Genomic DNA, 13968 nt, shown 5'->3' with positions numbered 1-13968 from the left:
GCTCCTCCTTCTTCCTTACACACGGGGCCCAGGTGACGTTTCAGTTTCCAGCTATGCACTGAATAATACAAATAAAAGGCCCCCCTCAGCACACCTCTGACTAATTTACCTTGAGTGGTATTGTTTGTTCCTACTTCCTCAACGATGCGATCGAGCCAGCGGCAGGCACGTCCATTCCAGCTGCTTTGCTTGGGGCCGGTGGTGGAAGGAGCGTTACAACAGTCAGGGCTGGCAGCAGGACCAAGTTCCAGCTGAACCCAAGGGGCAGCCAGAGGACTGAGGGCAGTGGCAGGAGGAGGGAGAGACTGAGAGAGGTGTTGGTCGGTGTGTGTGCTCCTGCAGACTTAGGCTTCCCATTCACTTCGCAGTGGACAACCACCCAATCACTCCCGACCGCGGCGACGCTGGTGAGGCATGACCACGATGCATCCAGGGCAGGCACCCAGTAGCAGAAAGCTGCAGGAGTCGGACAGCGAAAAAGACGTGGACCCTCTGCTCCTTGATTGGGTGTAAGGCTGGCAGGGATTTGCTGCGGTATGCAAAATGCTGAATAAATACGAGCACGGCCTCAGAGCACTAACCGAAGGGAGGCACCCATGCTCTGAAGGCTGGCTCGCACGAGCAGCATGCACACAGTGCTATTGGTAACCCTATCAGCTCATGACACATAGCAAGGGCTGTGGTGGCAACAATTTTGTTCTGAATCTGCTAGGGAGTTAGCAGTCTCTGTATAGTTGTGGGTGGATCCTTGGGTCGGTGGCAGATGACCTCGGCCCCGGGGAAAGATCCCGAGAGCGACCACCGGTCAGGCTCAGAGTTAGGAGACGAACACACACTAGTTCTTTTATTAGACAGTATACTGAACCACCAGAGGTGGCAGTAGTGAGCTGGAAAGCCCGGCTGGGCTGTAGTCCCTCAGATACTGGAACAGCGATCCCTGGAGGCTGAGCTGTAGAGAAACTGAAATATAGTGAGTAGGCAGGGTATGCAGATGGTAACACTCACACAATGTCCCAATAAAGCCCAGGCACTGGAATGTATAGGCCCTCGAGGAGCGAATACCTGGTTTCAGGGAAAGCTCAGAGAGAACAATGGTAACTCACTGATGTAGCTGATATAGTTGGTAGTGATGACTTCCAGGCAGAAGAGTATACGAAGCAAGTCTGGAAACAAGGGCCCTCGAGGAGCGAGTACCGGTTCCAGACTGTCACCTGAAAAACAAAGGAGAGAGCGAGGCCCCCGAGGAGCGGGTACCTCTGGTAAGTCCGAGGAGGCAGATTTGCTTAGAAAGACAAAGCGAGTCCGTTGATAATCCTTGCTAACTCGATGTGTTAGCGAATACTGAGACCTTAAATATCCGTCGAGGGTGACGTCATCTTCGGGGGACGCCCCCGAGGCTCGCGCCATAGCCGGTACTTCAGTCGTGGCCGCGCCACGCGTGCGCCCCTAGGCCTCCAGGAACATGGCGGATAGCAGCGTCGAGCTGGTCCGGGAACACCCGAAGACTTGCGGCAGAAGAAAGCCACGGCAGCCAATCTTCCCGCGGTTGGAGGGGGAGGTGCCAGAGAGGTAAGGAGGGTGGAGAGAGGGCGTTGGGCACCGATGGACACAACAAATTTATTGGTCGCGCCGTTTAAAGGAAGGGAGGATTACACATAGAGACTGGAGAAAATGCACACTGCAGTCTGCAGGCAGAGCAGGACTTGGAGGATAACCTGGGGAGGGCGGGGAGAGCCAGAGAAGAGACAGCGTCAAAGTTGGTGGTGCCTTTGCACCACTGTGCACTATAGACGCTACGCTCCTGGGAGGGGTTGAGCCTGGTGCACAGAGAGCAAAGGGGGATCATTTTAGTAAGATTAGGAGCGGCTGAATGGGGATCATTGGAGGTGAGAAGAGAGGCTGAGGAATGAGAGTGGATCAGATGGGGGTGGGGGGGAAGAGGCAGTGTTTGTGTGTGAGAGAGAGAAGTGATTGATGCTGATGTGTGTGTGTCAGATTGAGAGGTCAGAGAGGAGTTGTAAGAGGAAGCAGGACCAGAGCACAGTAGGGATACCTCCTTCCTCTCCTTCCCCCTCCCCCACTCACTGCAATTCAAGCTCTCGCTTCTTTTATCTCAGATTTTATCTCCCAGATCCTGGAACACCCCCCACCTCCACCCCTAAGTCCTACTCCCTTTCCCCATCCCAGAACCTCCAACCCTCTCCCTCCTTTCCATCCATCTCCGATTCCTGATTTCCCCCTTTCCTCTACCTTCCCCATATCCCATCCTCATTCCTTCTCACACTCCTTCCTCCTATCCCAGTCCTTTCACCTTCTCCTCACCCCATTCTCAGTTCTCCTCCTTTCTTCTCCCCATCTCTGGTCCTCTCACTCTCTCCTTCTCTTTTGCCCATCCCTGTACTGATACTTAAAATCCCTTTTCCTCACCCAATACAAAAATAAATTATGCAGACGCAAGCAAAGTTGGAAAATGACTTCATTTTTGTAACATGAAAAGTGGAAATGTTTGTCAGTGGGCTTCAGAGTTTTTCCAGTTTTTGCCACAGAATTTATGCCTGAGCTGCCACAGCAAACTGTGGGACTGCGCCTTACATCTTCTGCTCCCTGTTTTCTGCCCTTACCCTGGAGTTGGGGACGGTGGGGTGGAAGAGGGCTCGCAACAGTGCCTAGGGGTGGCAAACGCCTAAATCCATCTCTGGAGGGAAGCCAGCAGAGGAGGAGGTTGCAGCAGGAATGAAGCGCTCCTGCCACCTGACTCATAGGGAAGAGGAGAAGTGGACAGATGATTGTAGAGGGAAGGGGGAATTGAAAACTGATGACTGCACCTGAGAGGGGAGGAGGGACGTAAAGAAAACTGATGACTGCACCTGAGAGGGGAGGAGGGAAGTGAAGAAAACTGATGATTGCACCTGAGAGGGGAGGAGGGAAGTGAAGAAAACTGATGATTGCACCTGAGAGGGGAGGAGGGAAGTGAAGAAAACTGATGATTGCACCTGGAGTGGTGAAGTGATGACATTTGATTGCACTGGAGGAAGTGTGGAGACAGTTGATGATTGCTCCAGTGTGGGGTGAGGGAGTGAACTGTGAAGGAAATTGATTATGTTAGATGGGGTAGAAGAAATGCTGCTTCCTGACTCCTCCTGCCAGTGGGAGGATGGGACAGGATGGAAGCAAAGAAAGGAGGAAGCCTGTAATTGGCCCACAGGGGCAGGAAGAAAGGGGGAGTCCCATAAGCCCAAAGCAGAAGTAGGATATGGCAAGGCTAGAAGAAGGAGTCCCATCTGACATGGAGGAGGTTGCTACCGCAAGTGGGTTCTGGGTAGGGAGAAATAGTATATGTGTGAGTGGGGAGGGGAGGGGTATATGTTAAAGGCATGTGAGTGGGTATGTGTGTGGGGGGAGTGGGAGTGTATGTGAGTGGACATGTGTGAGGGGGAATGAGTGTATGTGAGTGGACATGTGTGAGGGGGAATGAGTGTATGTGGGTGGATATGTGTGTAGATGGGAGGGAGTGTATGTAAGTGGGTGTATGTGGGGGGGAGGGCATGTATGTGAGATGTGTGGGGGAGGAATTGTATGTCAGGGGGGATGTGTGTGTGTGAAAATTAGAGGAATGTGAGAGCATGTGTGTGAAAGTTAGTATGTAAGTATGTGAGAGAGAGCGTGAGAGCGAATATGTAAGTGTATTAGCGTATGTGTATGAAAGAAAGAGGAGAAAGCTTGTGCACACAGCACTCGACCTGCCTCTTCATGCCCCCTCCCCGCTGATTTATGAAAATCTGAGGGTGACTGTAAATCAAAAGTTTCCATATATGGGGGTAAAGAGAGAGAGTGTGCACTGTGCCAGGGGGTAAGTTGGCAAGAGAGCGTGTGTATGTTGAATGGGTGGAAAATGGGGAAAGACACCAGAGGATCTAGTCGGGGGGGGGCAAGGTAGAGAAAGTGAGAAGGTGCTGACTGGATGGGGGTTTGGGAGAAAGAGAGGAGGTGCTCAGCAGTTGACAGGGTGGTAGGAGAGAGGGTGTGCTGGGCAGAGGAGGCTGGGGTGGAGAGACAGGGGGATGCTGGCACTGTGAAAAGAGAGGGAACAAATTGGCATGATGCCACTAGGCTAAGCATGGAGTAGAGGAAAGAGAGGAGAATACTATGGGGGAGGGGGATAAGAGAGGAAAAGAGTTACTGGGCAATGGGAAGAATGGGAATGTGGGCACTTTAAGTAGGGATCAAAGAGAGGGGAATGTGGGGCAGAGGGTGAAGAGAGAGATCGAAGAGGTGATGTGCTGGAGCTGCTGCTAGTAGGTAAGTCACAGGAAGGAGGAGAGCAGAGAGCAAGACCAAAAGTTTGCCCAGGGAACTTAATTCCAGCCCTCCCTTCCTTACTCTTTACATTTTGCAGCAAATTTTTCAACAGCTGCAATGTGAGCGACTGACTTGTGAACTACTGCTCTGGTTGGACAAGGCATGTCAGAAGCTAGACTCGGTGTCCAGTCACAAATGGCATACAGGCCGATACAGTAAGGAGCGGTAGGAAGAGCTGCGTTAGTGCCGGGCGCACCCGCGGTTGCCGCATGCACAGCCCAGCTCACCTACCGCTCGATACTATATGTAATTAGCTTGCAAATGCAAGCTGCGTCTAAGAAGCATCCGTGAAGCGTTAGGCCCGCGCAACCCATTTTACTGTATAGAGCGCTATACAGTATCCTGGGTGCGCTGGCCTAACACTTCACGGACACGCTGGTATCTGTCATTTCAAATGTCATTTCAAATGACATTTGAAATGACAGGTACCAGGAAGTGGACGGTTCTCCTACGCTCGGGATTGCCAGTCTTCTCTCCCCTCCTCCCGAAGTAAGCAACGAAAGCGGAAAAAAAAAAAAAAAAAAAGTAGCAAGAGAGAGAGGGGAGAGAGGACGGGCAATCCTACGCTCGGGATTGCCAGTCCTCGCGCCTTGCTTCGGGAGGAGGGGAGAGAGGACTGGCAGTGTAAAGCAATGAAGCGACTTACTTTTTTTGCAGCCCCCCTCCGGAGATGGACATTGGCGACGACGGACCGCGGCTCCCCTGCCTCCAGTTGCCCGCGAAGACGGATGCATCGCACGGGCGAAAGCGGCCCCTGTGCGTGCAATTGGGCCACTCAAGATGTGACGTCACATGCCGTGACGCCAAACGTCGTGACGTCACGCCTTGAGCGGCCCAATTGCACGCACAGGGGCCGCTTTCGCTCGTGCAGGCGTCCATCTTCGCAGGCAGCTGGAAGCAGGGGAGCCACGGTCCGTCATCGCTGATGTCCGTCTCCGGAGGAGGGCTGCAAAAAAAGTAAGTCGCTTCGTTGCTTTACACTGCCAGTCCTCTCTCCCCTCCTCCCGGAGCAAGGCTGCTTTTCGCGCCTTGCTTCGGGAGGAGGGGAGAGAGGACTGGCAATCCCGAGCGTAGGATTGCCCGTCCTCTCTCCCTCTCTCTCTCACAACTTTTTTTTTCACTTTTTTTTTTTTTTTCGCTTCTTTTCGCTTTTTTCCGCTTTCGTTGCTTCGGGAGGAGGGGAGAGGACTGGGGCTGCCCCGGAGACCAGCACCCATGGACGCGGCCAGGGCAGGTGAGTGGGGGCTGGGGGAAAGTTTGTCGCCTACCCTTACCCCTGCCTCTAATGCAGGGGTAAGAGTAGGCGGTAAGTTAGCAGGTTAAACGCGCGGCAAAACGGCAGGGTAAAAAAGCGATAGTCAGGGCGCGCATTACTGTATGGGAGGGAATAGCTAATTCGATCGTTTACATGTAATATACATGCCGCGGGCGGAAGGGGTTACCCGGTGATTTAAGGACGCGGTAAGAGTAGGTTAAAGGGGATAGTGTATCGTGGGTTGGACTAACGCGGCCGAAAAGTGGGTAGAAAGCGGGTTAGGAGCAGGGTAACCACGGCCGCACTTTACTGTATTGACCTGATAGTGACTGGCCAGATGTGAAGGTCAAAATTTGGCCAAATTCTTACCATCATCCACAGGTAATTCAGGGCATAGTCCTCCACCTCCCTATTTTGATGGCGGAGAAAAAAGCGTATCTATCAATTTAGCCACATTGTAGCATGTCACTTGCACCTTGTCTGCCTCTACCCACACAGATGACATGGTTAAATCCTCCTTCCAAACGGGGGATCCCATTCTCTCTTCCCCGGCTTCAGGACTAGGGCTGTGCAAACTTCTTTAAAATAAGTTTTTCAATAAATGTGAGTGACCCAGACAAAATGCTCAGGTTTGCTAACTAGTAAGAGATATGCCAGCTGTGAACAAACTGAAACAGATTTGAGAAAATCTACTGATAGGTCCACTCAAACTCCACTTCGTAGTTCTGAATACTTGCAAGTTTCCCCAGATCTGCTTCTGAATGTTTTTTTTTCTTTTTCAAGCTCAGTATCTTGGATAAATCCACAGATGTATTTGTAATCCACTTTGAGCACAATTTGTTTCTGGGAAGTGCGGAATATACCGTAAATCAATAAATCAAATCAAATTTTTTACAAAAATCGAACCAGGCCGAAATCTGCCAGATCGGGGCTTGTCTCTAACTAGTTTGCACGTCCCTAATCCAGCAAAGATGGTCTGTGGCTTTTCAGATCTGCACGAGGGAAGGGAGATCCCTTCATCCTTGTGGACTGAGATATCTGCAGATCTTCAGGGAGTGGGCGTGGGAGATCCTTCTCCCCCTTCTCAAGAAGACGGGATTGTGACCCCTCAGTGCTGTGTGGGGGCGATGCGCCTCCTTTGTTCTCCTCCTCTTGCATGCCACATGGGTTACATTTAAAGAGCTGGCAAAGGGTTCCTCGGTGCTTTGTGCCTTTGTTTACTCTTGAACATTTTTTCCAGTTGAAACCCTAACCTTGGGAACATAAAATAATGGGAGGGATTTATTTAGTGGGTTCAGACTTTAGGCCATGCAGATGGTGACGTGGACCTGGATAGAGACAGCAGGGGGTTCACAGCCCTTCTGTTGACTGGACAGGGAGGACACCATCCTCCTCCCCTCTATGATCTCTGGCCCCAATACCATTCCTTAGTGCTGGCACAAATAAAGCAAAAATAGACACCACTTTCAAATAACCAACTTTTAAACTTTACAACTGTACATGTTAATAGAGGGTGAAATCATCAATCCTGAAAAATTAGAATTAATGGGATACAGTGTCAGATGAAGCCTCTTGTAATACCCTGGTGAGAGCAAACAGTCTCTCGGCCTTCATGTGAACATCAATTGGATTTCCCAACTTCCACACCAGTCATTTTGAAGGGAAACCTAAAGATTACATTCCCCACCCTGACAGTCTCCCCGATAGGCAACTCTTCCTATTTCCACGTTGCAGCCACCCCAAGCCACAAGGGACAGGCACAGCACTCCCAGATTCCTCTTCAGGCTTACCCCAGTCTCACAAGTGCAGGAAACCAGGTTCAGCCACTGAGACTTTACTCACGATTGGGTTGGCACTCGATCTTCACCATTCCTATTTCTTCAGTCCAGACCCGCGCAGTGATTCCCCAGTATCCTGCATGCCCTAGCTCCATCCTGGAGCAACTTTCTTTTCAGAAAATCCCTTTCCTTCTGCCTTCTGGCTATTTTCCTTATGGGGAGAAATCGCCAAGGGTCGGGGAAAAACAAGATGGCTGACTTGAGGATGCTACTGAATGCAGCTCCGATTCCTTGTTGCTTAAATTATCATATTTCCCCTGAAATAGCTGATGAATGCCACACAAAAGGAAGGGGAAAGTGAGGGTCTTTCCTCTGGATTCCACCAGCCCTTTGGGACAGTGATTAATATCGCAGTATGCCGTCCCTACCTCCGGATTTGCAGCGTCTAGCCCCGTAGGCGAGACTGAGAGGGGAGCCCTGTTCTTGCCAGGGGAAACATCATTGAGCCCGCCAGATCCCAGATTACTTCCAAGGACTTCTTCCCTGTTCCAGGTCGGTAGAGCTAGGCTGTTGGAGGAGGAAGCTACGCAACAAACCCAGCGGGGTGGATTTGCCGAGGCTGAGACAGCAGGGTCCTTATCTCCGGTGCAGGCAGTGCGACTGGGAGCCCTAGAAGAAGGAGGTCAGTGTGGGGAAGCCAGGCCCCCAAGAATATTGGGGGAAGGAACGCCGCCGGAGGAAAAGCGTCAGGACAACTTTGAACCCTTGGAGATTGTAAAACCAGAAGTAATAACTCTGTTGTGGGACTTGATAGCAGGCATGGCTCAAACCTTTGGAAACCAGGCCTGATGTCTGGAGAAGTTGAGAGTAAAATGGCAAAAGTTGAAGAGGAGTTTATTCCTGTTTTGCAGGACCACTCAAGATCACTACAAGAAATCTCCAAGGATATAAAAGATCTAAAGGACTCCAATAGAAATATTGTGAGTGAAGGAATGTCTTCATTAAGGAGACTTGAATCTATGGAGAACTATTTGAGACACCTGAATCTGAGACTTTTAAGTTTCCCAAAAGTTTGAGGAGAATTACCATTGATTACGTTTAAACAATATATGAAAGAAGCGCTTAAAATTCCAGAGGAATCTAACCCAGCTGTTAAAAAAATATTGTTTCTTCCTACTAAGAGGCCTGCTGTAGAAACAGGCAATAATGAAGGGATTAATCTAACTAATCTTACAGAATACTTAGAGAATTCGAACTTAGAGGTAACAGAAAGAGGAGTTCTTTTTGTGGCCCTTCATTCTGAATGTGATGTGAGCTTATTGATGAAGAATTATTTTAAGAATTTAATTACCTCATTTTTGGGTGGCCAATTTCGTATGTATCCTGAGCTGTCAAGGCCTACGCAACTTAGATGAAAACAATTTCTTGTATTACGATCAGTTTTCGTTTACGATACCCATGTAAGTGCGTAGTAAACCATGCTGGAAATTTATATATCTTTTTTCTCCCAGAGCAGTTGCAGTCCTTTCTAAATGGAAGAGATAATGGTCTGTAAAGGGATCTATAATTAAGATCGGAGGGTCATTATTATTTGAAATATATTTCCTATAATTCTCCCCTATTTTCATTTTCCCCCCTCCCCTCATATTACCTGTGAACTGTAAGAGAAAATGAAGATTTACATCTAAAGATTATATATGGATCTGTATTGATACTATAGGTAATGTAACAAATTGTGTTAAAAGATATTTCTTTTCTTGTTTCATGACAAAGAAAGTTCTTTGTTAATACAATGTAAAACTGATAAAAAAAATAAAAATTGCCATGGGTCCACCTATACCTGCAAAGTTTTTTCCTCTAGGGGAGGAAACTTTCCTGCTCTCATGGCCTTGGACCGCCTCCTTTGAGGGGAAGAGCCCCTGCAGAGTCCCTCCCCCCTCCATATTTGGCTGCTCCCCAGCCCACCAGCTCACAGGCTGGCTTCTCCAGGCCACTGCCTACTGGAGGTCACTTCCTATGCCAGCTCCATCCTAGAAAGGACAGGAACCAGAAGGCAAATAGAAAGGGCAAGTCCTGACAAAAACCTCCCACTTAACCATTTTCCACCAATCACACACCCTGGGTTTTTAAGGGGACATCCATCTCCCCTGAAACCAATCCATATTAACACATCGTGTTACGATGCTCATCTCTCTAAGATTCCACCCAGTGGTCATTTGCTATTACTACAAGTACAAACATTCAAACCCTTCCCAACAGGTCAACCATGATAACTGGGGTCTCCTCCAGCCAGAATATCTAGTGCGACTAGAAACCAACAAGAGGATCAGTATTTGGGCATCTCCCCACACTATGAAATGCTTTTCCCCGCCACACTTTACTGCAGATTGCAGTATTGGGGAAAAGTACACTGTTTCAGAATTGTGCAAGAAAACTGACTTATAGACTCTTTGCACTTTATTGGCCCAGTTTTTTTGGTTGTTTTTTTTTTTTTTACCAATCCATGCCTTTGGCTCTAGGACTTGCAATCCTGTCCTTCTGAGAGAAATCGGAACTACAAGCTCCCACATAAAATGAAACCAAACCAAGAGTAGTTTAGCTTGACCTCAGTGACCTGATACAATAGTTGTTTTTTTTCTCTCTATGCAAAGCATTTCATTATGCAGAGATCCAGGATGCTGCGGGATCTCATCATGGGCTACAGAATGACCTGTGTTAAGTTAATAGATGTCTGTGTTTAGGCCTTGAATCCCTGGTGGGATAATCTGTTATTTTATCTCTTTACTTTCTCTCATTTTTTTATTCTAAATTCCATTTCTGTCATAATTATACCTGCAATGTGCTATTGTTATATGTTCTTCTTGTACTGAATGATAGCTTTCTTGTCTGAACTGCTCATGTAGAAGAAGTGCAGAGAGGGAGTTCATATTGCTGCTTACTGTGACCTCTAGGTAAACGGTGACGTTTGACCATTGTTTCTGTTGATTCAGCAGGATGGCGCTAAACCAGGTGACTCTGCAGTTGGAACTTATGGAATTTGATCTATTGATAGCGGCAAGCAAAGGGAACAAGGCCTGGCTCCAGTACATTCTGGAAAATGAAAATAACGTGGACAGAGCTGACACGCAGGTGAAACCCAATGTCTTATCTCCTCCTGTGAAGCTCAAAGCTTCTCGCCTTGCTCTGTTCCTCTTGATACTGTCAGGGTGCCATAATGCTCAGTTTCCAGCTTCCCTGCCCAAACTCCACTCTTTACAGAACAATATACAGTATATGCCCCATGTGCTCTTGACTGACTGGCAGATGCCTGAACCAGTGGGTCCCTGGTTCTCCCTTCTCCCAGGCTCTGGGAGTTCTGTGACAGCAGATGATCGTGCAACTTTCTTTTGCAAAAAGGATTATCAGACAGCTGCAGTTCCTCAGGATCCCTGAGGCAGTAACACATTTGAATTTCCATCCCATTGCATGCAGGGGCTTCCAGCCTGGCTTTTCTTTTTCTGGGTTTTTTTTCATTTTTGTTTGTTTGCATGGGGGAATGGAGGGAGGGCTCCCCCCCTTGGGCTTCCCGCTCAGTTGAACGTGGCCACTGGCCTCTAATGGAACTATGGCAAAATCAGCCTTGATGTAATGCTTCCTAGGGTTTCCCCCTTCCACTGTTAACCTTCTCCCACTTGGTCCAGTTGCTGCAGCAAAAGTTCTCTGGCTGAGAGTCACAGGCCATGGTTGCCTCCAGAACCCAGGACATGGACCCTCTAAGCCAGGCAACAGGTGGTGACTGGGACTTCCTCCCTGGGGCTGTGAAAGCTGCCGCTGAAATATTCCCAGCCCTGGCAGTCCCATGAAGCAGAAGCCAGGTTCACGGGAAATGAGCCTGCGTTTCCCACATGGCAATGCTTTGCACATCCACTGTTAGGGCTACTGTACCTAGACATGGAAAGGAAGAACTGGCATGGCCACTCATCCCATCTCTAAAGAGTTTTAGCTGACTGGTAAACCTACGTGTACAGGCTGATTCACGAAAGTTAATTAATGTGTGTTATTTATTATTATTATTATTATTATTATTATTTAATGCTTTTATATACCGACATTCATGACATCGGTCATATCATATTGGTTACAGTAAAACAATTGACAATAACAACCAGAAGGAGCAAAAAAGTTACAATCAAACAGGGGAGTGAAACATAAGAACATAAGAAACTTGGGAGTTGGAAAGACAGAGGGAACAAATTAACTTAGAATTAAAATACAACTATACAACTATAACTATTATAATACAACTATAGATATTTACTAGGGATGTGCATTTGTTTTTAACGAAATAGACAATGCAACAAAATTGTCTATTTCGGCGTGTTTCGGGAGTGCCCCGAAACGAAAGAAAAAAATCGACAGTTTTGTGGAATTTCATATTTTGTGTTAGTGAGCACTAATAGTTAGTGTGCACTATTTACAGGCTTAGGGGCGGATTTTAAATGCCCTGCGCGCGTAAATCTGGCCGGATTTACGCACGCAGGGCCCTGGCGCGCCTATTTTGCATAGGCCACCGGCGCGCGCAGAGTCCCGGGATGCGCGTAAGTCCCGGGGCTTCGTAAAAGGGGTGTGTCGGGGGCATGTCGGGGACGTTGCAGAATGACACGGCGTTTCGGGGGCGTGATGCGGCGTTGCGGGGGGCGGGCCAGGGGTGTGGCGCCGGCCCGGGGGCGTGGTCGAGGCCTCCGGACCAGCCCCCGGGTACGGTGATGGTGCACCAGCAGCCCGCTGGTGCGCGCAGATTTACGTCTGCTTTTAGCAGGCATAAATCGTGCAACAAAGGTAAGGGGGGGTTTTAGATAGGGCCGGGGGGGTGGGTTAGGTAAGGGAAGGGAGGGGAAGGTGGGGGGAGGGCGAAGGAAAGTTCCCTCCGAGGCCGCTCCGAAATCGGAGCGGCCTCGGAGGGAACATGCAGCGCGCGCTGGGCTCGGCGCGTGCAGGTTGCACAAATGTGCACCCCCTTGCGCGCGCCGACCCCGGATTTTATAAGATACGCGCGTATCTTATAAAATCCAGCGTACTTTTGTTCGCGCCTGGTGCGCGAACAAAAGTACGCGATTGTGCAAATTTATAAAATCTACCCCTTACTGCGTATTAAGGGCCGGATTTTAAGAGGTACGCGGGGGCGCAGATTTGTGCGCGCAACCCGGCATGCACAAATCTATGCCCAATTTTATAACATGCACGCGCAGCCGCGCGCATGTTATAAAATCCGGGGTCGGCGCACGCAGGTTGCACAAGTGTGCCCAATGGGAGCCTCGTTGGCTTTCCCTGTTCCCTCCGAGGCTGCTCCAATTTCGGAGCAGCCTCGGAGGGAACTTTCCTTTTGCCCCCCCACCTTCCCGTCTCTTGCCCTACCTTGCCCTCCCTAAACCCCCCCCTGACCTTTGTTTTTAAAGTTGCGCCTGCCTCTGGGCAGGCGTAGGTTGCGCGCACCAGCACTCGGCCGCTGTGCCGGAGGTCTGAACACACAGATTAATATTGCCTTAATATATGATTACCCATGGGTCCCTCCCATCATGGATGTGAGAAGTAGAAATTGAATTCCCAGCTCCATGGAAGAAAATGGAGTGCTGGTGAAGTGCCTGGGAAGTTTTCCTTGTAAATGTGCATACTAACAGTCTACGCTGGAAATTAACACTGCAAATTTTCGGAAAGGAGCTGAGGAGGAAAACAAATTAAAGTTTTGGAACCTCTCTCTTGGTGAAGTCTGCTGCTATTTTAGTTAATTGCCTGTATCCATAACATAGAGTCATAGATGGATAGACTTTTCTGCACAGTGAGGTACCACCCGAGATCCACTTCACCATCAGAAAGACCAAATAAAGTAAGAACCCCATCACCATATGAGGGACTGAACATGAGTACTGGAAGCTGTCAAGGAACAGACCAATTGGAGGTGGTGTGATGTGAATAAATGCACAATAAGGGGTAGATTTTAAAAGAAGCGTGTGCAGCCTACATGTGTGCGTGCTACCCGGTGCGCGCACATGTACTCCCGATTTTGTAACATACGCGCGCAGGCGTATGCCAAGACAGCTGACTGCTATGCTGGCACTTTGTCTGAAGCCCAGCAGGGGAAGGTAGAAGCCTCTCCTCCTGCTGGGCTTCCAAGCCAACTTTGAAGCTGTAGGGGTGGAACAGGACTGCAGCTGCTACTCTTTTTACTCTGCGGAGCAATGGGAGAGGAAACCTCTCTGACCCCACTCCACCTTTTTTTTTAATTTTGGGGGTTTCGAATGGGAGACAGCTCTAGGCCCGCTACACTTTTGTTATTATTATTTTGGAGGAATATGGGAGAGGAGGAGAAATTTTAATGCCGCTCTTCACTTGCAGTTTTTTTTCCCCCCAATATTCACTAAGCCAGTGATTAGCAAAGTTACCCAGATAACTTTATCTGGGTAACTTTAGCTGAGTATGTTCATCAGGACACTTGCCCTGCTAAATACTCAGGCTAAAATTGCCTGGTTAACTTTAATTGGGTAACTGGCAGCTTGCTGGCCTACTGAATATAGATCTCCAAATGTCCTGATGGCAGTT

General features: G+C 49.0%; 1 protein-coding gene across 2 annotated transcripts in view; it reads left to right on the top strand.

The window, feature by feature from the left end:
- The window catches only part of ANKRD53 (ankyrin repeat domain 53), a 46786-nt gene that overhangs the window by 6754 nt on the left and 26064 nt on the right, over window positions 1–13968 (top strand). The window contains exon 2 of one of the 2 annotated variants that reach the window (XM_029594269.1): window positions 10386–10521. In XM_029594269.1, the coding sequence (XP_029450129.1) occupies window positions 10387–10521 (135 nt within the window). In that variant the 5' untranslated portion in view covers window position 10386. Of the gene's footprint in view, window positions 1–10382; window positions 10522–13968 lie in introns of both variants that reach the window. The other variant, XM_029594279.1, reaches the window with a different exon arrangement.

Source organism: Rhinatrema bivittatum, chromosome 1 (genome assembly GCF_901001135.1).
Source record: "Rhinatrema bivittatum chromosome 1, aRhiBiv1.1, whole genome shotgun sequence".
Taxonomy (NCBI): domain Eukaryota; kingdom Metazoa; phylum Chordata; class Amphibia; order Gymnophiona; family Rhinatrematidae; genus Rhinatrema; species Rhinatrema bivittatum.
Note: the sequence above shows the minus strand (reverse complement) of the source record. Positions and strands in the feature narration are given on the sequence as shown.